The sequence below is a fragment of the Pseudomyrmex gracilis genome, unplaced genomic scaffold (assembly GCF_002006095.1).
Source record: "Pseudomyrmex gracilis isolate BER0280 unplaced genomic scaffold, ASM200609v1 scaffold_299, whole genome shotgun sequence".
NCBI lineage: Eukaryota > Metazoa > Arthropoda > Insecta > Hymenoptera > Formicidae > Pseudomyrmex > Pseudomyrmex gracilis.
Window position 1 is genome coordinate 31935 of NW_018020883.1, and position 24173 is coordinate 56107.

General features: G+C 43.7%; 2 protein-coding genes and 1 long non-coding RNA gene across 4 annotated transcripts; 2 read left to right on the top strand and 1 right to left on the bottom strand.

Moving 5' to 3' along the window:
- The first annotated feature begins 2311 nt into the window (after positions 1-2311).
- Positions 2312-9745, top strand: LOC109859911 (pre-mRNA-processing factor 40 homolog A). Of its 2 annotated transcripts, XM_020438623.1 has the most exons (15): positions 2312-2543; positions 2615-2952; positions 3058-3297; positions 3394-3601; positions 3719-4042; positions 4110-4431; positions 4531-4680; positions 4779-4951; positions 6418-6650; positions 6732-7119; positions 7206-7640; positions 7720-8188; positions 8331-8966; positions 9059-9199; positions 9294-9745. In XM_020438623.1, exons 2-15 carry the CDS (start codon positions 2637-2639, stop codon positions 9489-9491), a joined length of 4233 nt encoding a protein of 1410 aa, XP_020294212.1. In that variant the 5' UTR covers positions 2312-2543; positions 2615-2636; the 3' UTR covers positions 9492-9745. The 2 variants fall into 2 exon arrangements, with proteins under 2 accessions (XP_020294212.1, XP_020294211.1); XM_020438622.1 differs by lacking the exons at positions 2312-2543; positions 2615-2952; positions 3058-3297; ... (3 more) ...; positions 4531-4680; positions 4779-4951 and adding an exon at positions 5739-5914 and having other exon boundaries at positions 6419-6650.
- LOC109859912 lies at positions 4375-5379 on the bottom strand. The gene is made up of 3 exons (XR_002250752.1): positions 5149-5379; positions 4843-4988; positions 4375-4458 (listed from the first exon to the last, which is right to left on the bottom strand). It is a non-coding gene; the product is annotated as an uncharacterized LOC109859912 (long non-coding RNA).
- Positions 9746-11248: 1503 nt separating the features above from the next.
- Positions 11249-24099, top strand: LOC109859901 (golgin subfamily A member 4-like). The gene is made up of 15 exons (XM_020438604.1): positions 11249-11641; positions 13916-14129; positions 14221-14652; positions 14752-15162; positions 15258-15436; positions 15528-15716; positions 15862-16090; positions 17929-18174; positions 18319-18406; positions 18533-18699; positions 18784-22747; positions 22835-23151; positions 23332-23364; positions 23540-23842; positions 23928-24099. The coding sequence occupies exons 1-15, from the start codon at positions 11595-11597 to the stop codon at positions 23949-23951; spliced, it is 6843 nt and encodes a 2280-aa protein (XP_020294193.1). The 5' UTR covers positions 11249-11594; the 3' UTR covers positions 23952-24099.
- The last annotated feature ends 74 nt before the right edge of the window (positions 24100-24173 follow it).

Here is a 24173-nt window from a genome sequence, read left to right on the forward strand (position 1 = left end):
CTAGCTTTTGTATATGTACATTGTATATATATATCTCGAGACCCGTTGTAAATCAGAGTTTATACAGATGTGCAAAACTGTACGTTCGAAACTGCAAATTGCAGACTCGAACTTGCGAAATTTACGAAGGGTCGACAGTGCCTGATGATGCCATTTGAAATCTGTATAATATTTATTTACATTCAACCCACTACATCTTGAGAGTTTTTAATATATTGTTTTATGTATATAAAACACGAGTGAAAAAAATCGATCGATTATTATGTTTTGTGCAAACATGTTGGTTGAAAAAGCAAATATTAAGAGACTCAATCTGTATTATAACTTAATATTATTTTAAAATTGTACACAGTGTGTATGTACACACAAATCTAAACAAAATGTAATAGTGTGATAGAATCAAAATTGAAATATATATATATATAAATATATATATATATATATTTATATATACGTATATACATAAAAAATAACATAACACATGTGAAAAACAAAATGCATAAATTTTCTGTGTTTTTTTTATCTTCAAAAACCTTACGTGCAACGAACAGCAATTTTACAAAGCAATATTTTTTATTTATTTTTTTTTTTTAATAGCTGCACATGTGGGTTGAAGAAATATATATATAATATGTTGATAATAATTATTTCTCTATTGCTAGTTACGAGTGACTGAATCACTTGCTGTGATTTGTCGAGAAAACGGTTTGACCAAATATTACATAGGATGATAATAAATATCAAAGGATGATTATCTTACTTTTATCTTTGTACGTAACGCTTTTAACGTCACTGCTTGCTTTTACGTCGCATAGAACATTTCTTCGTCAGAATTATTAACCGATGTTAACTTTATTTTTCCCAAGGAAGAACAAAATTACATCTTAGAAGACATATCATGTATAAAAAAGTATACGCGTTATTTTTTTTTCGCGGACTAAATAGTCGATACAAACGTTTTTTCATGAAAAATTTCATGACAAGTTGTCCGTCGAAATCGCAAGTGTCCGTCCTCTTTGTTTCTACAAGAATAATAAATTATTTCTCTAGAGATCTTAATGTAATTTTTTATCAATGTGTTCTCTCTGAGTGAGATAATCAACCTCGCATGTTTTTTTGTGTGGATTTAATATCCGAGTCTTGGGAGAAAGTTTTATATTAGGCGAAATTTATATTTATCAGTTGGAAATGTTGAGTATATATATCTCGTATATATATTATTATTGTATAATAATAGTGTGGAGCTTAGCTGAGTCCTCAAAGAGACAATGATGCTAGACGCTTAATTGCTCCAAAAAAAAAGAAAGAAAGAAAACAAAACAAAATCGATAAGGAATTAATTGTGAGGATAATTTATATTAACACTAAGTGCGATTGTGTGTAAGAGGAACGAAGATGAATCATGACGGAAAATTGTGTGCGCAATTTCCAACACCTTGATTACAAATCTTTCGTTTTTTTTCATTAGCAGCTGTGTAATAACTTGTTACTGGTAGAGAGACTAGGTTCGAATTGAAATCTGAAATGACATAATTTTGTGGTAAATGTGTGAACGCGCGATACAATATGCTTTTACCAAAGCAAGATTATGTTCCTGTAATTCTTTTTCGACTGCTTTGCAAAAAACATGTACGATACTAAAACACACACACACACACGCTCATGAAATTTTCCGCACAAAATTGCGACGTATTCGGACACGTGCAATCGTTTCTAGAATATTTCGCAATTGTAAAACGCTTAGAAACGTTCCAAAATAGATGGTATATTTATTATCATTAGAAAAACAAAAAAAAATCACGTGTTGCAAAATTACATTTGCGTGCGGGATGAAAGAAATATGTGATACGACTTCTTTTAATTAGTGATATCGGGATATCTCTTAATTTTTATATATATAGTGTACATGTGTGTGAGAAGAAACATATATATATATATATAAATATAAGGACTACGTTCTCTCCTTTGTAATATAAATCTATCATTTAGAATATAATCGGATGAGAGAGCAAATGTTACACTATTTTTTCACAATATCTCTGTAATAACGACGACATTTGCATTGTTGTACATATATATATATATACATGTAAAGAAACAAAAAAGGCAAACACGCGTGTATTAGTGTAATTATTATTATATAGACGAAATTTATATTGAGATATGTATATATATATATATATATATATATATATGTATGTATATATATATATATATACAACTGTCCTGTTTTTTTACGTTTATATTTTACGTAAAGCGAAAAAAGAAAAATAAAAACCTCGAAGTAAACAAACGAACTGACGGAAACAACACATTTGTTGCAATTTATTTCTCTCCTTCCTAAATCATCACGGATAATTTTATTATTCGGGTTACGTAAATAAAAATTGAAGCGCCTGGTTCGTTCTCAAACTGGGTGCAGATCGGTGCAGGTCTCGCACGTTGCGCACACAGTGGACGTTTTAACCTTTAAAAGTCGCGTGTTTAGCTCTTCTCTGATTAACGACAATATAAACTCGAAGAAGAGATATTTAATAACTCAAGTATGCACATATATATTTATTAAATATATATTTAATAGATTATTGAATTTTTCTCTGTATCTCTACCTTAGAATCACTTCACGATTATACGACATGTCGAGAGGATTGTCTTACGGAAACTGCTTCGGGAGATATTTCGTACAGCAGAAATACACGAATGTCCAACGCTTTCGACCGCGTCGCTGGATTCATCGAAGCTTCGCGCTTTCACGTGCGACCGACGCAAACACAGCCGAGGATAGAATCGACGAGACCGTAGATCAGAGAAAACCTTCATTGAAATCGTGGACGAGAGATTTGACAAAAGGACCGTCTCTGGGTGACTTTTTGACCTCCTCTCCTGTTCATATTCCCGTTGATGAAGATCCCGTCCCGTACGCACCGCACATTCGCGCCGAAAATCAAAAAGGTTTTTTCTCACACACATTCGTCACTGTAATGTTTTACATTTATTCTCACATGTGTGATATACAAGTGTGATGAATGTTCTTACTCTCTTTTTTTTGTTTGCTAGTTTACTTTGAGATTTACGGATGTCAGATGAACGTGAACGACGCTGATGTAATATGGTCGGTGTTGAAATCACACGGGTACAGACACACAGAAAGTCTGGACGACGCGGATATCGTGCTGCTGGTCACCTGTTCCATCAGAGACAACGCCGAGCAAAAAGTGTGGAACAAGCTGGAACAATTGAACGGTCTGAGGAAAAAGAGAAAGTGTCTTGGATTACCCATGAAGATCGGTCTTTTAGGCGAGTCTTATCGCGGTGTTGTAACGGATGTAATGTAATGAAATATCTCAAATTAAAGCGCGCACAGACTTATGCAAAATTGAATTGTTGTCACAGGCTGCATGGCGGAGCGTTTAAAGACCAAGATACTGGACAAGGGAAAGCTTGTGGACTTGATAGCGGGACCCGACAGTTACAAGGACTTGCCGAGACTTTTGTCGGTGACCGACAACGAAACCGCCGTTAACGTTATGTTATCGTTCGACGAAACTTACGCGGACGTCACACCGGTCAGGCTCAATCAAAATTCCATTGGGGCATATGTGTAACGTATATATACACACATGTAAAACAGATTAATCAGATGAACTATGTATGTTCTCGCTTTGACAATTGTTTTTTTTTTAAAAACCTAGTAATTTATATCTTGACGTATTTGTAGATCGATAATGAGAGGTTGTGACAATATGTGCACTTACTGCATCGTTCCGTTCACGAGAGGACGAGAGAGATCCCGGCCGATCGACAGCATACTCGACGAGGTTCAGCAGTTGTCGGATCAGGGTGTGAAGGAAATAACTCTCCTCGGACAGAACGTGAACAGTTACAGGGATCTGTCGCAATCGCAGTTCGCGCTATCCCCTTCGAACACGGAAACCCATCTCTCCAGGGGTTTCAAAACTGTTTACAAGAACAAAAAAGGCGGTTTAAGATTCAGTGATCTTCTCGACAAAGTCTCTTTGATCAATCCGGAGATCAGAATAAGGTACTCACATATCAGCTCCGACTGTCGTAACATTCATCGTCACCCCATATTCGTCGCGTTTCCACAGATTTACGTCACCCCATCCCAAGGACTTTCCGGACGAGGTGTTGCAACTGATAGCCGAGAGACCGAACGTCTGCAACCAGATCCACTTGCCCGCTCAAAGCGGAAATTCGGCGGTTCTGGAGAGAATGCGAAGGGGATACACGAGGGAGGCGTATCTGGACCTGACTTATCGCATACGCGATATTCTGCCGAATGTGTGTCTCTCGAGCGATTTCATCTGCGGTTTCTGCGGCGAAACGGAGACGGAGTTTCAGGACACGTTGTCCCTGATGGACGAGGTCAAATACAACATCGCTTTCCTGTTTGCTTACAGCATGCGCGAGGTACACAGTTCTGACGCAACTTTCGAACTGAAAACACACAAGTGTATTTAAAAGATGTTTATAATTGTTCTGGTATCGGATTTTTCTGATTTTTCTCAGAAAACTACGGCGCACCGACGTTACGAGGACGACGTCGAGTCTCACATAAAATTGGAGCGTCTAAGTCGCATGAATGTGCTGTTTAGAAGGGAAGCGGAAAAATTAAACAGAGCGCAGATAAGGCGGCATCAGCTTGTTCTCGTAGAAGGCGTGAGTGTTATATTTCCTTTTAATTGACAATTATCTAAATGTCACGCGTACTATTAACGCAATAAAAATTTAACTCCCATCGTGTTTTATGTCGACAGACGAGCAGAAAATCCTTTGAGATGCTGCAGGGCAGAAATGACGGGAATGTGAGGGTTATATTACCGTCCACAAATATTCCAATTGATCGACATTCCGGCACAACGAGAGACATAAAGGCCGGTGATTACGTTGTCGTGCAAATCAACGACGCCAATTCTCAGACACTGCGAGGAACACCTTTGTACCACTCTTCGATTGCCGAATATTCACTAGAACAGTAATTTAGATGGCAGTTTATATTTGAATTTAACATTAACGTGATGTGCAATGTACCAAGGGAAGAAAATACATTGCTTTTGTTTTATATGTGAGAGAGCAGAATGTTGAAATATAAAAATTGTAATAACACAAAATAAAAAGTAAACTTACGTAATATATATGTTGTATATAATGTAAAATGCATCGTATTCGCGCGCAGTCAGGAGAAATGATTCTCGCCTTCAGCAGAGAGAAGCCTGAGAGCGGTCACGGCCATAAGAGTTTCTGCGATAGCTTTTCGTGTGGACATGGTTCAATTCCCGTGCTAAGTTTGCGGACATGGTTCAATTCCCGTGCTAAGTTTGCGGACACGGTTCAATTCCCGTGCTAAGTTTGTGGACATGGTTCTATTCCGCGCTATGAGAACACCGACGTGGTGGGGATACGCACAAACTTTTATGGCCGTGGCCGCTCTCAGGCTTCTCTCTGATTATAGTAAGCTTCATAAAAATTAATATAACTCCGAAAGGAGTTGTATAAATGTCGGAATAATTAATTATTATGACAAACATTTTTTCGGACTAATTTTTACGACCAAATCTTACCGTAATACTTTTTTGACAAACTGAACTGACTGATCAAAAACTTCAATGACTTCGGTAGGTAAGTAAAAACGCGTTTGTATCATCGGTGCAAATCCGAGCCGGTAATGTCGTTTCCTCGATTATCCACACAGAAATTTGCGCGGTTGGCAACCTGTAAAAAAAAAAAACAACACATTTGTTTGACACACATCGAGTGTTTATGTGCGAGCCGAGGAGGTTGCAAAAATCAAAGTGGCGTTTACGATTTATATACTTATTGCTCCGATGTTCTGATTCCGTGTCGAACAACGTGAAATTCTGGAATCCCACTTGGCGAAGTCTCTGTACAAATGGTACGTAGATCAAACGTTATACAATTCTACAAGCGTCATTGTACTGGTATACACTTTTCGAGATGTGAAGAGATTTGAATGAAAATCACGTGTATTTGAGATTCGGAGAAAATTGAATTTGAACTTTCAGTATATGAACCTTCAGTAAACAAAAGTACAATAATTGCAAATTGATAAACGAGTGTGAACGATCATGTGAATTGGTAAATTCTCGTTGCAAGTAAAGATTAGGTTTGTAATAACTTTAGGCCGGTGCCGTAAAAGTTGGAGAAGATAAAAAATTGTACGCGCAGAGAGAGAGAGTACCGCATTTATCCTATATTTTCTAACTTCTATCAGCCCAAGTTTAACAGAGTAACTAGTAGTTCTTTTTCTTTCGAGATAAATTTGAGATAAAATGAACGATAAGAAAGCGGGCTGTGACAAAATAAACAACGCGTGTTTTATGTTTTTATGTTAAAATTGTAAAAAGATTCTGACTGACATGTCTCAAAATATTGTTAGGCTTCGAACGATGGTATTCCACCACCTGCTGCTGTGACAGGATTCCCACCGGCAACGCCAAATATCACCTCTAGCTTTGTTCCGCCCATTATGCCCACAGCACCCTTCATCCCTCCTCCCAGTTTACCGCCGGGTCCTCCAGGTATAATGCCACCTCAGTTCTCTATACCTCCGCCTGGCTTCACTTTTCCCATGACCGCTGCACCTCCTCCAGAGGCTGGAGTAGTAGGTAGTGAGTATCTGCTCCTAAATAATTCACATAGGTTTGCGCGCTCCTGGATCAAATAAAAATCACCTTGTTTCATTGTCACAGCGTCGCCGCAGATACCAGCGCCGGGAATTCCTCCTCCGTCGCCTATCAACAGCGAAACCACCACAGCGATATCTGTGTCCGCTGTCGAGAAGAAGAGCGACTGGAGCGAGCACAAAGCCCCGGACGGTAGAACGTACTATTACAACAGCGTCACGAAACAGTCGTTGTGGGAAAAACCGGACGAACTGAAAACACCCAGCGAATTGTTGTTGTCGCAATGTCCCTGGAAGGAATACAAGTCGGAGAACGGGAAAGTGTATTATCACAATGTGACCACGAAGGAGTCCAGATGGACGATTCCGCCGGAATTGGAAGAGTTGAAGACCAGAATCATGGCCGAAGAGGCTGCCGCGGCTGCTGCGGCGGCTGTAGCTAGCGCCACAAACACGTGAGTAAAATTGACGATATTAAAATTATCTTCTTTTGACGAGAGAATACTTTTGAAGAAAAGTTTTTAACATTTTTTTTTTTTAGCACTATGGTTCCTGTAACCATGCAACACGTATCGCCAAATATCACAAACATACCGCAGACCAGTACACCGGAACCAGGTGGAAAGTCTATGATCGAGCAGGCAATGGCCGCAACACTCGCAGCGATTAATATTCCGCCACCGCCCACGAAGACCGACGAGGACAGTAATTCCGCGATGGGTTCGGCCAATGACAGTCGCACCAGTACGCCCGAGCCGAAGTTGCAATTCAAAGATAAAAAAGAAGCGGTTGAGGCTTTCAAAGAGCTGTTGAGGGAAAAGGAGGTGCCGTCTAATGCCACGTGGGAACAGGCGGTGAAGTTGATTCAAAACGATCCCAGATATCCGCAGTTGAAGAAGTTCAGCGATCGCAAATCGATCTTCAACTCGTACAAGATGCAAAAGTTGAAGGAGGAACGCGAACAGGAAAGACTCAGGTATTGGCGTTACTTGAATAACAACATTTTGAACACGGTGTTGAAAACCAAGCAAAGAATAACTTTTATTTTTCAACAGATTGAAGAAAGCCAAGGAAGATCTGGAGCAATTCCTGTTGGAGAGCGACAGAATGACAAGTACGACCAAGTACTACAAGTGCGAGGAGATGTTCGGCAATCTGGAAGTCTGGAGAGCAGTTGGCGATTCGGATCGCCGGGACATTTACGAGGACGTTATCTTCAATCTGGCGAAACGCGAGAAGGAGGAGGCGAAACAGTTGAAGAAACGAAATACCAAGAGACTGGCACAGGTTCTGGACACGATGACCGAAGTAACGTACAAGACCACGTGGCAGGAGGCACAGGCGTTGTTGCTGCAACACCCCGCGTTCGCGGAAGACGCGGATTTGCTGGAGATGGAAAAGGAAGACGCTCTGATCGTGTTTGAGAATCATATACGTCAGCTGGAGAAGGACGAGGAGGAAGAGAAAGAATGCGAGAAGAAACGCAGAAAACGGCAGGAGAGAAAAAACAGAGACGGTTTTATAGTGAGTATTGCAGACTGGATTCGAGTTTTTATTGTTACTAGTTGATATTTCAAGTCAAACTTAGAGACTAGACAGAATATAATACAGGAAAAAAAATTCTTTTGTTTTAACTCTACTATGTTACGATCGTTGTATACTTTAGTACCTGCTAGATGAGCTTCACGAACAGGGCAAGCTAACGTCAATGTCGCTCTGGGTAGAATTATATCCGATGCTGTCCGCCGACCTTCGATTCTCAGCTATGCTGGGACAATCGGGCTCGACTCCTCTGGACCTCTTCAAATTCTATGTCGAGGACCTGAAGTCTCGGTTTCACGACGAGAAAAAGATCATTCGCGAAATACTGAAGGACAAGAACTTCGAGGTGCAAGTCAACACGACCTTCGAAGAGTTTGCCACAGTTGTGTGCGAAGACCGCAAGTCGGCCACTCTGGACGCGGGCAATGTCAAGCTGACGTACAACCTGCTGCTGGAGAAGGCCGAAGCACGGGAAAAGGAACGAGTCAAGGAAGAAGCCAGAAAGTTCAAGAAGCTGGAAACGGGATTCAAGAACTTGCTGAAGTCTCTGAATGTCGACTACGAAATGACGTGGGAAGACGTTAGGCCAAAGATTGAGGAAGAACCGGACTTCAAGGCGATCACGTTGGAGAGCGAAAGAGCGCGAATATTCAAGGAGTATCAGCACGAACTCGAGGAGAGCTGCAGTCATCATCACATCAGGATCAAGAAGAAAAAGGCGAAAAAGGTGAAACGTAAATCGCGTTCGCGTTCGCACAGCGTGAGTACGACTGAATGAAATCGCGTTTTTTTTAATTTTCTCTGAGAAATTTATATACGCTAAGTGAAATTAATTAATTCCTCCGTTACCAGGAGTCGGAGGGCAGTGATAAAGGTTTGAGAAGAAAACAGCACAAGTCACCCAGCGTGCCCAGTAACGGCGAGAGCTCCGAGTCGGAGACGAAGAAGTCCAAGAGAAAGAAGAGTAAGAAGAAAAGAGGCCGCAGTCATTCCGTACGTGTAAAATGTGATCTCTCTTGAGTTTTATAACCGAGAAGAATAAGTAGAAAGGTACTTATTTTGATTTTTTTTTTTTTTTTTTTTCTAGCGCTCGGATTCGAGACTTCCGTCTTCCGAGGATTCTCCGGAAAGAAAACGAAAGGAGGAGAAGCTCAGACGGTCCTCGATTCACAGCGAGGGTTCCGTTACGGAAAACAACGATCATCACGAACTGTCCGAGGACGAGCTGGAGAAACAAAGGGCGCAGCTCTTGCGCGAGCTACAGATGCAGCAAGAGGAAAACTGAGCTCGTCAAGTTAATTCTTCGAGTGAAGATAATAAATCATCAGAATATGTTGTTTTTGTTCCTTCCAGAGAAGAACGGTGTATTTTCAACGGAACTGGATTTATTACACGACAGAAAACCTATTTTTTTTTTTTTTTAACGCATTCGAACGTTCAATTTAAAAAAAAAAAAAAAAAAAAGAACAAATGTGAAATACACAGCAATGTATATGTATAATGACGTTTGTGTAAAAATAGATCGTCTTACGTAACGCATCTTGGCCTTCCGTCGCTCACAGGTGAGCTTTCCTAAAGACGTTTTTCTTTTTGTCTCTTTTTTTGTTTCAGCGTCGGCACATTGAATCCCCGCTATTTAACGCGCGAGACAAGGCACATTACAACATTGTTCGAAATACAATAATAATTAGATTAACAGATTTTTCCTGTCAACTTTCTTGTCGACATCATCATCTCACCGTTAACGCGCGAATCGATTTTCTTTTGAGGAACGTCTTTTTAGCTCAGACTTATTGGTCAGAGATAAACCGTTTTGATGCGAAAATCGCGTTACGTACTTTGGTATGTGATTTCTATATTTGTTTCTATCTTTCCGTGTGTCTCTTTCTCTCTCTCTCTCTCTCTCTCTCTCTCTCTCTCTATCTATCTATCTATCTATCTGTGTGTTTCCCTAACTGCGCATGAAGAGCTTGAAGAGTAACGTTCTTAGAATTTTATTTTTAACGTTAAAAAAAATTACGCAACATCTTCATAAAAATTAATTGCGTTTGCATACAGCACGACTCGGCGTGTTTGGCATTTCGACGCACTGTTGCGTGTTGCAACGGTGTATATGTCTAGTCGACGGATATACAATATTCGTTCAATCAAAAAGAAGCAAAGCGAACACCGATTTAGTCTCTATCTTGCGTTACTGGTTGTTATCGCGGAAGTTAACAAAAATATAAAAAGCAACAGATTATTGAACAACAGATTAATTTTCCTTAATTTGCTCATCTTGCGCAAGACTTGTCGCAAGGTGTGTAACGGAGACCACGTGACAGAGTAATAATGTTGTCGGAGCTTTATTCATCCATTGATTTTGATTAGACAATCTGGTCGTAAATTGACACTAGGTCGACGTGTTCAATATCGCGGGATGAGAGTGCAATGAAATCTTTTTTTTTTGTTTGCCTTACTTTTTTAAAGCAATTCTCGAAGGAGTTTTACACAACACGAACGTAAATTTAACGCGATGAAAAAAAAATTGAAATTATTTGTTAAAGTTACCGAAAATCCAGAGAAAAAGAAATTTCCGTATTTCATAACGTGATTCTAGCGAGCAAAATGTAAAAGAGGACGACGGTGAGAGATCGATCGAATCCGAGAGATATGATATAATAAATTTTACACGTATATACAATAAAATCTCAATATAAAATTTAATGTATATACGTTTAGAATTTCAAATAAAAAAAAAATTTCGGCAGGTTCGCGTTTCCGACGCTCTCGTGTTATATTTGCGAACCAAATTCTCTATATAATTTCTCTCCGTGTAAACGGTGACGCAAAAAGGAAACACACACGACACCGGGATGCGTTTCCGTGTGTGTTTCAAAATTTCAAAACCTCGTGGAAAAATTTCACAATTTTCTTGAAAAAAAAAAAACAAACGTAAACTCGTGACACGTAAAATGAGTCACAACACACACCGGGTGAGAAAAACCCGATGCCACGCACAGGTCGAACCTGTCGCATACGTCCCTGGGCGTCCTCGCGAGAAAGGTGGGGAAACGTGGACTGAGCGCGCTTCGGCCGATGGTAGCGTCTGCCCCGTGTTCCGTACGCAGTTTCGGCAATTCGGTGGACAATACCGGGCAGACGCGTTGGGCCGAGATACGCGAGGAGAGATTCGACCGGATCGAATCGTGTTCACCGTCCGGGAAGAGCTGTCAGTCGAGGAGAGAGAGAAAGAGTTTGTATCACAATCCGCCGCTTTTGGATCCACGCGTGTGCCTCTGTGTGTGTGCCCCGTTTGTATGTGGCGAAGGGCGCACTTACACACCGCGACCGTATATCCATCCTTTTCTTTACTCGCCCACCTCGTCCAACACGTTTCCGCTGAAAGATGTTGAGCCTGGTTTGCCGTCAGGCGTTGCTGGCGAATACCCAAAAGTGAGTAAACGAGAATTTCTCGCGCAATGTCGCGAGCCCGCTTTTACATCCTGTGTAAAAAAAAAAAAAAAAAAAAAAACGGGCAGAAGAAGAGAGAGAGAGAATGACTCTAAACACAGTTCTCTTTCTTCTCTCCCTCCTCCCCCCTCGTGGTGACGATATCGATCATACGGCACCGCAATCGTGTGCTCCTCACGTCGTCGTCGTCGTCGTCATCGTCGTCTCCGGATTGCGCGATTCACGGGGACGCAATCCCGCCTCTGATAATAACCGATCCGTGGGTTTCGCGTCCTTGTGGTCGGCGAATATATTTAAAAGAACATATGTTGGTTAGAGGAGGCGTGAGGGAAGGGGGGGAGAGAGAGGTACGTGCGAACGATATCGTTGCAAGGTGACGCGCACCTCGATGACACGCTGTGTGTCAATAATTCGAACATCTTGTCCTCGTTCTCTTCGGACAAAAAAAAAAAGATATTCGCAAGCATGTTTTTTTATTTTTTATGTTCCACGACTTCGCGCGTACACCTACACGTCGCGAAGTCCTCGTTATGGATGTGAATAATAGAGAAGACGAGAGACACGCGGGCTCTTCATTATCATCGATTAGTCGGAGCTAACCAAAGGCCCCCCCGGGGTGCGTTCCGGACCTCTCTCGTCGGTTCAATCGCACCGACGGACACACGTGACACACCGATCGTCAGTCCGGTGTGTGGCGATCTCATTTCGATCTGTTTATTTTTATTTAAAATGTTCGCTTTTTTGTTTATTCGCTGTCTCGCGTAAAAAACGCGTTTCTCTTGAGTCTTTCTCTCTCGTTGTATTTTTTTTTTTGTTTTTTTTTTTTGGTTTATTCCCGCGGGATGAACATGGCGAGACGTTTGTCGGAATAGCAGACGTTTGCGTTTGCAAATTGGAAAAAGAAACGTAAACTTTTGTTTATTTCTTCGTCTCGATGTGACATTGCGAAGAGAGAAACTAATGTTGACAAGAGAAGAGCGTGCGCGTCTCTCGGGGAGGTAGTTTTCATTTTGTGTTCTTTGTTTCTCTGTCCGAGGACGGCGAAATGTTGGGTCGGTTCAAGTGAAATGAAAAGCGTCGAGATTTTTTTGCGCGACGAATTTTTTGTCAAAGAGAACGGAATTAGAAATTTCGCGGGTTTCCTCAGCGAGAATAAACGTGTGTTCGTTTCGCACGGATATTTTTTTGTTTTCTCAATACGTCGATACGTCACCGAAGAACTTCCGTTAGTTTTTTTTTTCTTTTAACAATTGAGGCCGCAATCGATTAATCATCGCGACGTCGACCGCAATTTATGGATTTTCCGTGATCTGATAAACTATTCATTAAAAAAAAAAAAAAAACACTCAAGAATCACTTAGTCGCAACAACCGCGATGAGAAAAGTGACGCACAACTTTTCTCTAATGATCTAATTTACTCCCCGATGCGATTTGTGTCGCGATTATCTCCGCGAGGTACGACCGGGACGATCGAAACGAATAATTTAGGATTAGAGCGAAGTTACGCAACGTCATTGCGATTCGCGAATATTCCATTTTCGGAACAACGTCCTGCGTTCCTTTCTCTCTCGTGGGATTTTAATCCCTCGCGACCTGACCTCGAAAATGACCTGTCGGTTGGACAGACCCTCCGAGTCTGGTGAGACTCGCGCGCGACTTTAAAATCTCCGCGAAATTGTCAATTTTATTTTTTCGAATCGAGAGTTCGAACAATTATCGCGTCGATCAGAAACAAATTTAAAAAACCTTTCCAGTAGTTTCGAAGATAAGCGTTAAAAAAAAAAAGAAAAAACTAATTTTTATACCAGAGACGTCGACGCGCAATTTTTGATTGGATTTGGAAGACCCATATGTCTGTCAAGAGAAGAATTTTGATTTGATAATGGTTGTGTCACAGAGATAGATCTCGCACGCGACACGAAATTATCTTATCCCCGCGTAATCTCAGTTCGTATGTGAGTTAGATAAAAATTCTTTTGAACATCGTAAACACACACAAACAAAATATATGAGTTTCCCGAAGTTCGAGGCGTATATGACAGCAGCGATAAGACTGTTGACTCGGAAGCTTTGTCCGCAAGAGTGGCTGATAAATATTTGAGAGGAGATTGTATCGGGAATGCACACGAGTCTCTCGAGAGGCTCGAGAGATAAATCTCGAATTATTTGTCGACGCGACTTCCCCGGCAGGAAGTAAAGATCGGATTCTCGTTATCGTCGACGATTATTCAACTGAATGTTGTTTGTTCGGCCAGAGTTGGCGCCAGATGCTTGGGGTCGGTGGTGCCGGTGCCGAGTCCACCTGACTTTCCGCTGGAAAATGAGCCCATTCTCAGCTACAAGAAGGGCAGTCCGGAGAGAGCCGAATTGGAGAAGACCCTGGACAAGATGGCGAGCGAGTGCGAGGAGGTGCCGCTGGTCATCGGGAACGAGGAGATCAAGACCGATCTGTGCAGGTTTCAAGTCATGGTACGTCTCTGTTCCGAGCTCGTCTGTCTCGTCAAGTTTGCTTGTGACGTGTGATACAGTTTTGGAAAATCTTATTTTGCGACCTTTCCAGCCGCACAATCACAAGGAGAAGGTCGCCAAGTATTACTGGGCGACGCCGGAACTCGTGAAGAAGGCGATCGACGTAGCGGTGAAGACGCAACGCGAATGGGAGAAGCAACCAATCGAGAAGCGACTTGAATTGTGGCTGAGGATAGCGGATCTGATGGCGACCAAGTATCGGCAACAGTTGAACGCCGCCACCATGCTCGGTCAGAGCAAGACCGTGATCCAGGCGGAGATTGACAGCGCGGCCGAGCTGATCGACTTCTTCAAGATGCACGCGTACTTCGTCAAGGACAGCCTCAAGTACCAACCGATCTCGCCTGATCAGCAGACCCTCAACTCGATGAGGTATCGCGGCATGGACGGCTTCGTAGCGGCGGTTTCGCCCTTCAACTTCACCGCCATCGGTGGCAATCTTAGCTACACGCCGGCGCTGATGGTTTGTAAAGCAAACCATTACTGACAACTTTGAATCACAGGTGTCAATCACAGTAAAAATAATGGATCACGTGTGTCCGACGGCCACACACAATTGTAGGGTAACGCCGTGCTCTGGAAACCGTCTGACACCGCGTTATTGTCTAACTGGTGGATCTTCAAGATATGCAGGGAAGCGGGTGTGCCGCCCGGCGTGGTGAATTTCGTTCCCTGCGATGGGCCGGTGTTCGGCGACACCATCACGTCGTCGCCCCATCTCTCCGGGCTCAACTTCACCGGTTCGGTGCCGACGTTCAATCGCCTGTGGGCGCAGGTCGGTCAGAATCTTCACAGATACAGGAACTATCCGAAATTAATCGGCGAGTGCGGCGGCAAGAATTACCACTTCGTTCACAAGAGCGCGGACGCGGAGACGGTTGTTTACGCGACGATAAAGAGCGCGTTCGAGTTCAACGGGCAGAAGTGCTCCGCTTGCAGCAGAATGTACGTGCCGGAGTCTTTGTGGGGCAAGGTGAGCGCGCGATGAAAATTCGAATCCCGGGCTATTCGCGTTTCGTATCTTTTCTCGCTTAAAACGTTCCGTTTTTTTTTGTTTTTTTTTTCCAGATAAAGGACGGCCTCTTAGATCTCCGCCAAAAACTCAAAGTTGGCGACGTTCGAGATTTTACCGTGTTCACCGGCGCCGTTATAGACGCCACGGCGTTCAAACGGATTTCCGGTTACATCGATTACGCGAGGAAGTCGTCCAAGATGGAAATTCTCGGCGGCGGACATTGTGACGATTCGTACGTGTTCGACAATTGTTCCCTTGAATTGATCATCATCGATAATAGGTTTGAACTGTTGTTTTCTAAAGCGCGAGTCTCTCTTTTTCAGTTGCGGATACTTCATCGAACCGACAATAGTTCAAACCAAAGATCCGAAAGAGAAACTTATGACGGAAGAGATATTCGGTCCGGTACTGACAATATACGTCTACAAGGACTCTGATCTGGATCAGACGGTGAAACTGGTAGAGACGTCTACGCCGTACGCTTTGACAGGCGCGATATTCGCGCAGGACGAGTGAGTAGAGATTCGGTTGTAATTAATATTAATTTATTTTAAAATTGAAACTATATATAATTACACATAATTTTTAATTACGCTAACGCGAACTATATAGGGCAGTTACCTAATAATATTACAAAAATTATTTTAACGCGCGCAGGCAATGGGCGAGAAAGGCGCTTGAGGACTTCAAATACACCGCCGGCAATTTTTACGTGAACGACAAAAGTACCGGATCGGTGGTGGGCCAACAACCGTTCGGTGGCAGCCGAATGTCCGGCACAAATGACAAAGCCGGCGGACCTCATTACGCTCTGCGCTGGTCATCCCCGCAATCGATCAAGGAAAACTTTGCCCCTCTGCGGGAATACGACTATCCATACATGAGATCCTAAACGTATTGTCACTTTTTCTTTTTTTTTTTTGTTCGTTTTAACACGATAACAATCCGGTCGTCGTAAAAAAATCGCAAATTACAAAAAACAAAAACGTACAACATTCGATCAGAAACCAGGAAACGGAGTTAAATAAATAAATAAAAACAATAACACGAGGGTCTTTGACGATGCCGAGTAAAACTAGAAAAAAACGTGATTAAAAATCAAAGGAGAAAAACAAAAACTTTTGCGCGTGCGCTTCGTATAGAAGTTCTCTCGAAATATAGGAAAGCACAGATAAAAAAAAAAAACTCGCAAGCGCAGCACAATTAGAGATACACGACTAGATTTCTAGCGGGGATTTCTAATCACTAGGAAAGAGAGAGAGAGAGAGAGAGAAAGAGAGTGAGTCGGGCGCGTGCGGGTTTCACCCGCGCGCGATTGTGTTCGCCCGTCGGTATTAAAACACTACCAAAGTATTAATTCGATGTGCATTTTCGGAGACACGTGTGTGCAGTCTCCACGCCGCGCAAATATATTTTCTATCTCCCTTTGAAAAAAAAAAAAAAAAATAAAAATAAAACGATACACAAACACTCAGGTTTCGCGTCGAACGATCGAGAAAGAAACGAAAGAAGTGGAAGAGAAGCGAGACGCGTTTATCCAAGACGTTATCAAGTTGCGATACTGTTTTGTCAACGAACCGTTGGTGTTCGTTTATGCGCATCCACATAAATATATGTGATCACAAATAATAAAAAGTTTGAGTTCAGATCCGGTTTTGTTCAGAGATGTGCCGTCTGTGTTGTGACAAATCTTCGCTTTTCCTTGCTTGCTAGGGAGGGAGGGAGGGAGCAATTTGTGATGATGCGAAACGCGTGCGGTTTCCGGCAACTTTGGTTCCTTTTTAAAAACACATGTGTACTTTGTAAGATTGTACATACGGGGGAAAATTTTTGCGTATCGCTTGATACTCGCGGATGTATCTGATGTTGTTGGCAAATGCGAAATTGAGAAACAGCGAGGAAGTTTGTACTCGCCGGAGCGTGAAGTGATCGCTTCTGAGAACATAGTAACTGACAATATGTTATATATATTACATATATATATATATATATATATTGCGGCAGGTGTTGCAACGTTATTTATTTAAGTGTACAATAGCAATAAAACACTGTAAATCAATATCACCCATGTTCGTTGATCCCAGACAGTTGGTCCTGAAACCAAAATCCCAATCCGCGCGACGAAGCTTATCGATTCCTCGCACCGGAAGACATTCCTCATCTAGGACCTGCTTTTTTTTTTTTCGGAAGAAGAAGAGGTCCTTGACCGGGGCGGATCTATCCGGACCTATCCGTCCGAGTTTGAAGAGAACTGAACGCGAACAGCCCAATCCTAGGGGAGAAGACACATAACCTAAGTCTGCATTTAAATCAGAACTGACGTTACCGCTTTAACATTTCCGTTGAGTATTTCCATTTCTTTTTTTTTGAGCCTGCGATTTCTTGCGCCTTTCGGGATTGTCGAAATTTGACGAAACTGGATCTTACGCTCCTCCGTCGCGGACTTGAAAACTGGTGTCATGATTCGACGACAAGTCGCTGGCTCTCGCCAGTGAAAACGGGATTTGACAGCCAATGACGTCATCGAGACACTCACGCCGTAATGGCGGCACACACATATGTGGCACGTTTGACGTATATATGAAATATAATCAAATAATGCATTAGAGAGAGAGATTTGGCATTTCGCTACTTTGCAGATCTCGGAGGAAGGATCCGGAGCAAGAAATGGGAAGTGCGGTTCCGATATGTTTTTTTCCGCGCCGAGCTATCTCGTCGCTCTAGCTCGGATTCGCGGAATTCCGCGTCGCAGATCCCGATTCGGATAAACATCGTCGCCCGCGCCCAAGTTTCGATCGTTGCGGAGAACTCGCGGTTTGCGTCCGTTATCGCTTGGCTTATCGCGTCTCTCCCGTGATTTCCGCCGTGATTCTCGCGGTCACGATGTTCAAGAAATTCAAGGACAAACTCGCGGAAGAGATGAAACAGTCTCCCGCCAGGTTACAGGCGAGCGTGCAGCAACTGGCGCAGGTTCTCATTCTTTTTTTTATCACTCTCTCTCGTTTTCCTCACCGAAAACTCTTCTCTTTAATCGATAAATGACAATTATTGATTTTTTTTGTTTTTTTTTTTTTTTCATGACAACGCTTCCTCCCTCCCCGTTGCCGCATTCAGGCCGTGGTGTCGCCCGCCTTGTCCAACAGCTCCATTCAGGAAGTGTCAACGTCCAATGACAATTTCAGTTTGACAGAAGATGGAGACGGTAAGCGGGACTTGATTATCGCGTTTGGTGCTCGACAGAGAATGTTCGGCAGACTTTAGAGTGAGTCGATGGGAACAAACGAAAACGTCAGGCTTTTAAAGAGACGTTTTTTTTTTTTTTTCACAGAAACGCCAAAGAACACTCCAAAGCACAGTTTCCAGAATGTCGATCTGATGTCACCGTCGCCTAATCCCCTGGAGATCTCGAGACGATCCTCAGTGAGCAGCGTAACGAGCGATGCGTCATCGCTATTTCCAATGTACGAAAGTCCTCCCAATCTGTATCACTTACAGGTGTGTATTTCTGTTTCAAACTTCTGTGAAACTCGGATGAGCACGTTTTGCAACGTCGTTCATCACGACGTTTGATTCTTGCAGTCGGACATGGATCAGTCAGCCAGCGAGGTGGACGACAACATCAGTCCCCATCTCGACAGAGTTACGAAGGATCAACTGTATTCCGCTTATCGAAAAGTCCAGGCGAAATATCACAAGTATCGCGGCAGATACACCGACCTGGCCGCCCATTATCGCGAACTTGACAGAGTAAAGGGCAGATTGGAGTCGGTTCTGGTCGAAACGCAAGACAAAGTACTGAGGAGAATAACCGATCTGAAAGAGCAATGTCAGTTGGAGCAGCAGGCGAAAGCGCACTTGGAGGAGGCTCTGAGAAACGACATAGAGGAAAAAGATCACATCATCAACACGTTGAACACAAAAGTGAGATTGTTGCAAGCGAGCGGACCGACGTTGGATAATTCGGAGGACGTCGAACAGAGAGAAAATTCCAAAGTTAATCTGATCGATCTGAGCAACGAATCGTCGCCCAACGACGACGCGCTGTCCGCGGAGAACGCTCAGCTTAAGGACAAGTTAAAAAAATTGGAAAGCCTCATTTTGAAGTACAAAGAATCGTTGAAGCGAAACAAGGACAAGTTCACGGAGGTGATGAAGGAGAAGAACAGTCTTGAGAGCGATTACGAGACCCTGAAAACTTCCAGCGCCGAGATAATGAGCGCGATGGAGGACGAGCTGAGCGCGGCCCGTGCCACGATCGACAAACTAACGGAACAAGTGGACATTCTGCACAAACGCGAAGAGGAAGCCGCGATTTCGTTAGCCGAGAACAAGCTCTCGGTGCACCGAGAGCTCGAGGAGAAGGAGGAACAGATCAAGCAGCTTCGAATCGATCTGAAGCACGTGACGGAGGATAAGGAGAAGTTGAACGAGACGGTGGCGAATTGCAAGAACGAGTTGACGAAACTGAGATCATCGCACGCCGAAACGAGAGACGTAGACAGAAGTGCGACAGCGAACGACGCGTCTAAGGAAAAGGTCGACGCGGCAAAGTCTGCGCAGCAGATGGAAGCAAAGGGAAAGGTTGAAGTAGATCGCGGCAAAGACGCGGAAAAAGACCAACTCGAATCGACGCATCGTTCAAAGGAAATCGAGATTGAAGAATTGCAGCTTAGATGCGACGAGTTGGCGTCGCAAAATGTGGAATACAAACGCGAGAAGGAAAACCTGAACGCTGAATTGACGGCCTGCAAGATCACGTACTCGGAACTGAAAAGCGAATACGACGCGCAGAGAATCGTGGCCGAGGAAAAACGCAAAGAAGCGGAGTCGAGGGTGGAAAAGCTTCAGGCTACGGTGCAGAGCGTTGACAAGGAATTGGAGAACATGAGAAACGCCCTGATCGATCGGGACCAAGTGTGCGAGAATTACAGCAAGAAAGTGCAGCAGTACACGGGCATGCTCGAGAAGGCCAAGCAGAAGTTGACCGAACAGGAGGCGCAGATCAAGTCCCTTCAGGACAAACTGGACGACAACGCGGAGCTTATCGAACTGCAAGAAGAACTGGAGAACAAAAACGCGCAACTGAACGCGGTGCAAAACGAGCTCGAACTTTGCAGATCCACAATCGACGATCTAAATAACAAGGTTCAGGCGGACAGTTCGGCTATAAGTTTGCTGAAGAAAGAGAGAATCGACTTGATAAATCGCATCATTTATTACAACGATTGCGTGCGGCGTTTGAAGCAGGACTGCGTGGACGTCAGAAGCGTCGTGAGGGAAGAGTTATCCGATCGAAAGACCGGAATATCGGCTCTGCACGCGACTCTGACCGCTTATCTCGCGAGACTCGAAGAGGAAAACGCGACACTCAGGTCCGAGGTGGACAAATTGCGTCTGCAAGCGAGGAACGCGGAAGAATTCACGTCCATGGAAGCGGAACTGCGGTCGGAACTGACTGAGATTGCAAGTGCAAAAGCCGCGCTGGAAGCGGAATTGAAGACGACGAACGAGCAGTTAAACGAGATGAGACTGAAGAGCGACCGGTGCGACGAGCTCGGTACGATGAACAACAAATTGATTGCCGAGATTGACAATCTCACCTTCAAACTTCACGACGCGGAAAAAGTCTCCCGTCAGTTGACGCAAGCGACCGAGATCGGTCAGGAGCGTCTGAAAGCGTTGGACAATCTCGAATCCGCAAATCGCGCGCTGTTTGCCGAAAACAACGAGTTGAGGGAAAAGTGCGCGCGAGCGAGTCGCGCGTTCGAGGAAGCGGACGAGTTGAGCGTGAAACTGCGCGAGGCGACCGACCTCGTCGACTCGCTCAGGTCGGAGGAGAGCGAGAGTCAGCGCGCGCTTCAAGAGGAACTGAACGCCACGAGAGCGGAGATCGCTCGTCTGCGGGAGGATCTGGCCGAGAGGGAGCGCGAGGTAAAGACGCGCGACGAGAAACTAGCGAGCGACGAGGAACACATCGCCCATCTGAAGTCCACGTGCGACAGCCACATACAAGCGATCGAGGAACACGTGAGGAAGTATCTGAATCTGGAGCGGGAATATCAGACGACCAGGGAGACTCACGCGAAGGAAACCGGCGAGTTGATGGAGAACAACAAAGTGCTGCAAGAGACGTTGAACGTCAAAATTGTGCAGCTGAAGAAGATGAAAGCTCTGAAAGATCAGCAGGTCAAAACCATCGAGGAGACCACTGCCGAGCTCAACGAACTGAAGACCAAGCGCGCGGAACTGTCCGACGCGTTGAAAACGTCCGGGGAGCAGGTGGAATCGTTGAAGTTGGAAAATTCTCAGATCACTTCGGAGAACAAGAATCTGAAGGAGAAACTCAACGATCTCTTGAGCCGCAATCGAGAGCTGTGCGAAAACGAAGAGGTTTTGAGGCGAAAAATCACGGATTGCGAGAAGAACGTCGAGGAGTTGCGCGAAACGATGAAGAGCTGCGAGGAATCGTACGCGTCTCGGTTGAACGGTCGGAACGAGGAATTGGCGACCGTCAACGCGCAACTCGAAAGTAAGAACTCGGAGTTGAGTTCGTTGAACGCGAAACTGACGACGAACGAGAACGAATTGCGAGAAATCAAAGAGAGACTTGGCGAACGGGACGCCGAGTTAAACGCGGCCGTGACAAACGGCAACGCGATTAAACAGAAGAACAAACAACTCGCCGCGGAACTCAAGTCGCTGAACGAGGAAGTCAAACGAGTCAAGGAATTGGAAAATGAAAATACGGAATTGCGATCGAAGATAAGCGATTTAATTCAAAAGAATTCAGACGCGGAAACGATGCGTTCGGATAACGACAGATTGATTGCCGAACAAATCGCTTTGATTAACAAAATCGCGGAATTGGAAAGCGCGAGTTCCGGCAACGCGGAACTGCAAGCTCGGGCAAACAACTTGCAATCCAAAGTGTCTAGCTTGGAAGCGGAAAACGAGAGATTGCGATCGAGCATCGACGTTCTGCAATCCGCCGAGACCTCGTCGACGGAGCTGAGCGCGTTGAAGCATTTGTTGTCGGAAAAGGACGCGGAAATAAAATTGTTGGAGGACAAAAATTCGAACATGTCACAGGAAATCGGAAACTTGAGACACTTCTCGCTGGAAGTCGACGAACGAAAGAAGGAACTGAACGCATTGAGAAGTTCGTTCGCTTTGTCGGAGGAGAAACTAGCCGGATTGCATTCGGAAATTGACTCCCTGACTCGAAAGAACGACGAGCTGCGCAAAGAACTCGAGAGCGTGCGCGACGACGAGACCGCAAAAAAATTGGACAACGACAAGCTGCGCGAGGAGAACAAGAGATTGGAGGGTCAGCTTGACGAGGCGTTGATTACGTTCCAGGCGAAGGAGACGCAGATGCAGCTGGTTACCAACGAACTGAGAACGCAAACCGGACAATTGAAGGAACAGCTGAAGACGAACGAGGAGGAGCAAGGTATGAGGCTGAAGCAATTGGTCAAGGAGTTCCAAGCTCAGTTGCACGACAAGGAGGAGGAGCTTCAAGCAGCCCTGGAGAAACGTTTTGGTAAGATGTTACTTGATTGTTGTCTTCTTATAAAACAAAAAGAGAGGAAAAAGGACCAGAGCGCGCTTAATCTGTTTTTAAACGCAGATCGCCAACACAATTACGAGTCGAATCTCGTGCAACAGTACAAGGAACAACTGAAGGATTGTCAAACAGAACTGTCGGAGAAATCCGAACAGCTCGAGAGTCTTGTACTGGAGAAGAAGGACGCGATGGCGGAGAAAGGGAAGGACATCGATCGGCTGGTGGACACCATCGCTCAAATAAAAAGCGAACACGCTAACGAGATAAAGGAAATGGAAAAGAAATGGAAATCCATAGTTCAACAGAAAATTGACAACCTGCAAGCAAAACACGACGAGGAATTGAACGAGCTGACGAAGGAGTGGCAGAACGAAAGGAAGGTAAACAGTTGAGCGGAGTTGCAAGATATTTCAAACTCGCTGCTTTTAATTTTACGTTCTTTTTATTTATTTGTTTATTTATTTGTGTGTTTTTTGTATTTACTTTTTAAGTTTTTTTTAATTTTATAATTTTATTTTTTAATATATTATTCGGGTTCATGGTATTCGCATTATTTTCAGTCTGGTGCTCATCTCGAAGCGGTGCCTTCAGAGGTAAAAGCTTTGTTTTTATTTCTTTTCTTTTCTTTTCTTTCTTTTTTTTTTTTTTAACAGTGCGCGTATATCTTTCTTTTCTCTATGATGTTTCTTCAATGACGAATTGTCTCGATTGGATGATTTTTATATCCGCGAGAAACTTTATTCTTGTGCAAATCGAATTTTGACGCAGGAATTGGAGAGCACTTCGCGCGTGGCGATGGCCGCGATACAGACGAGCACCGGTTCGATTCACACTCTGCAACAAACGCTCACGTCCCAGAGACGAGAGCTCGCGGAACTCAGAAAACTGGTGAAACTGCGGCACGACACGCTGGAAGATTCGACCGAGATCGAGTACCTCAGAAACATTCTTTTCGAATACATGATGGGACGGGAAACCATGGTGCTCGCCCGGGTGATCGCCGCTGTCGTCAAGTTCGATCAGGAGCAAACGGCGAAAATACTTAAGAAGGAGGAGGACAAGCTGACCCTGGCAAGTGTACATTGAAGAATTATTGAAGATATTTAACGTGTGTATGTTTAATATATAAAAAATTCATTCGTGATTCTCTTTGCAGCTCGGCTCGCTAGGTCTCTCGTAGTCCGAAGTGTACATCCTGTCTGTTTAGAGGTGCACAAACTCTCTAAGGCAATTATCGTTATAAACGTAGCATCCTTAGTTTTATAAATAATTATGTAAAAAAAAAAAACAAAAACAAAAACAAAAACTGTACAAAGTAGCAATATAACGTAAAATATAATATACTTGAAATTTTTATAAATAAACATATTAATTTATACAAAACTTACGTATATATAAGACA

What these genes read in the sequence shown, in the direction of transcription:
- LOC109859911 (XM_020438623.1), top strand. Translation starts at nt 2,637, where the DNA reads ATGTCGAGAGGATTGTCTTACGGAAACTGCTTCGGGAGATATTTCGTA. An exon ending in AGCTTGTTCTCGTAGAAGGC is followed by an intron (nt 4,681 to 4,778) that starts GTGAGTGTTATA and finishes TTATGTCGACAG; the next exon opens with ACGAGCAGAAAATCCTTTGA. An exon ending in GTAGCTAGCGCCACAAACAC is followed by an intron (nt 7,120 to 7,205) that starts GTGAGTAAAATT and finishes TTTTTTTTTTAG; the next exon opens with CACTATGGTTCCTGTAACCA.
- LOC109859901 (XM_020438604.1), top strand. Translation starts at nt 11,595, where the DNA reads ATGTTGAGCCTGGTTTGCCGTCAGGCGTTGCTGGCGAATACCCAAAA. An exon ending in GCGATATTCGCGCAGGACGA is followed by an intron (nt 15,717 to 15,861) that starts GTGAGTAGAGAT and finishes TAACGCGCGCAG; the next exon opens with GCAATGGGCGAGAAAGGCGC. An exon ending in AGGAGGACAAGCTGACCCTG is followed by an intron (nt 23,843 to 23,927) that starts GCAAGTGTACAT and finishes TTCTCTTTGCAG; the next exon opens with CTCGGCTCGCTAGGTCTCTC.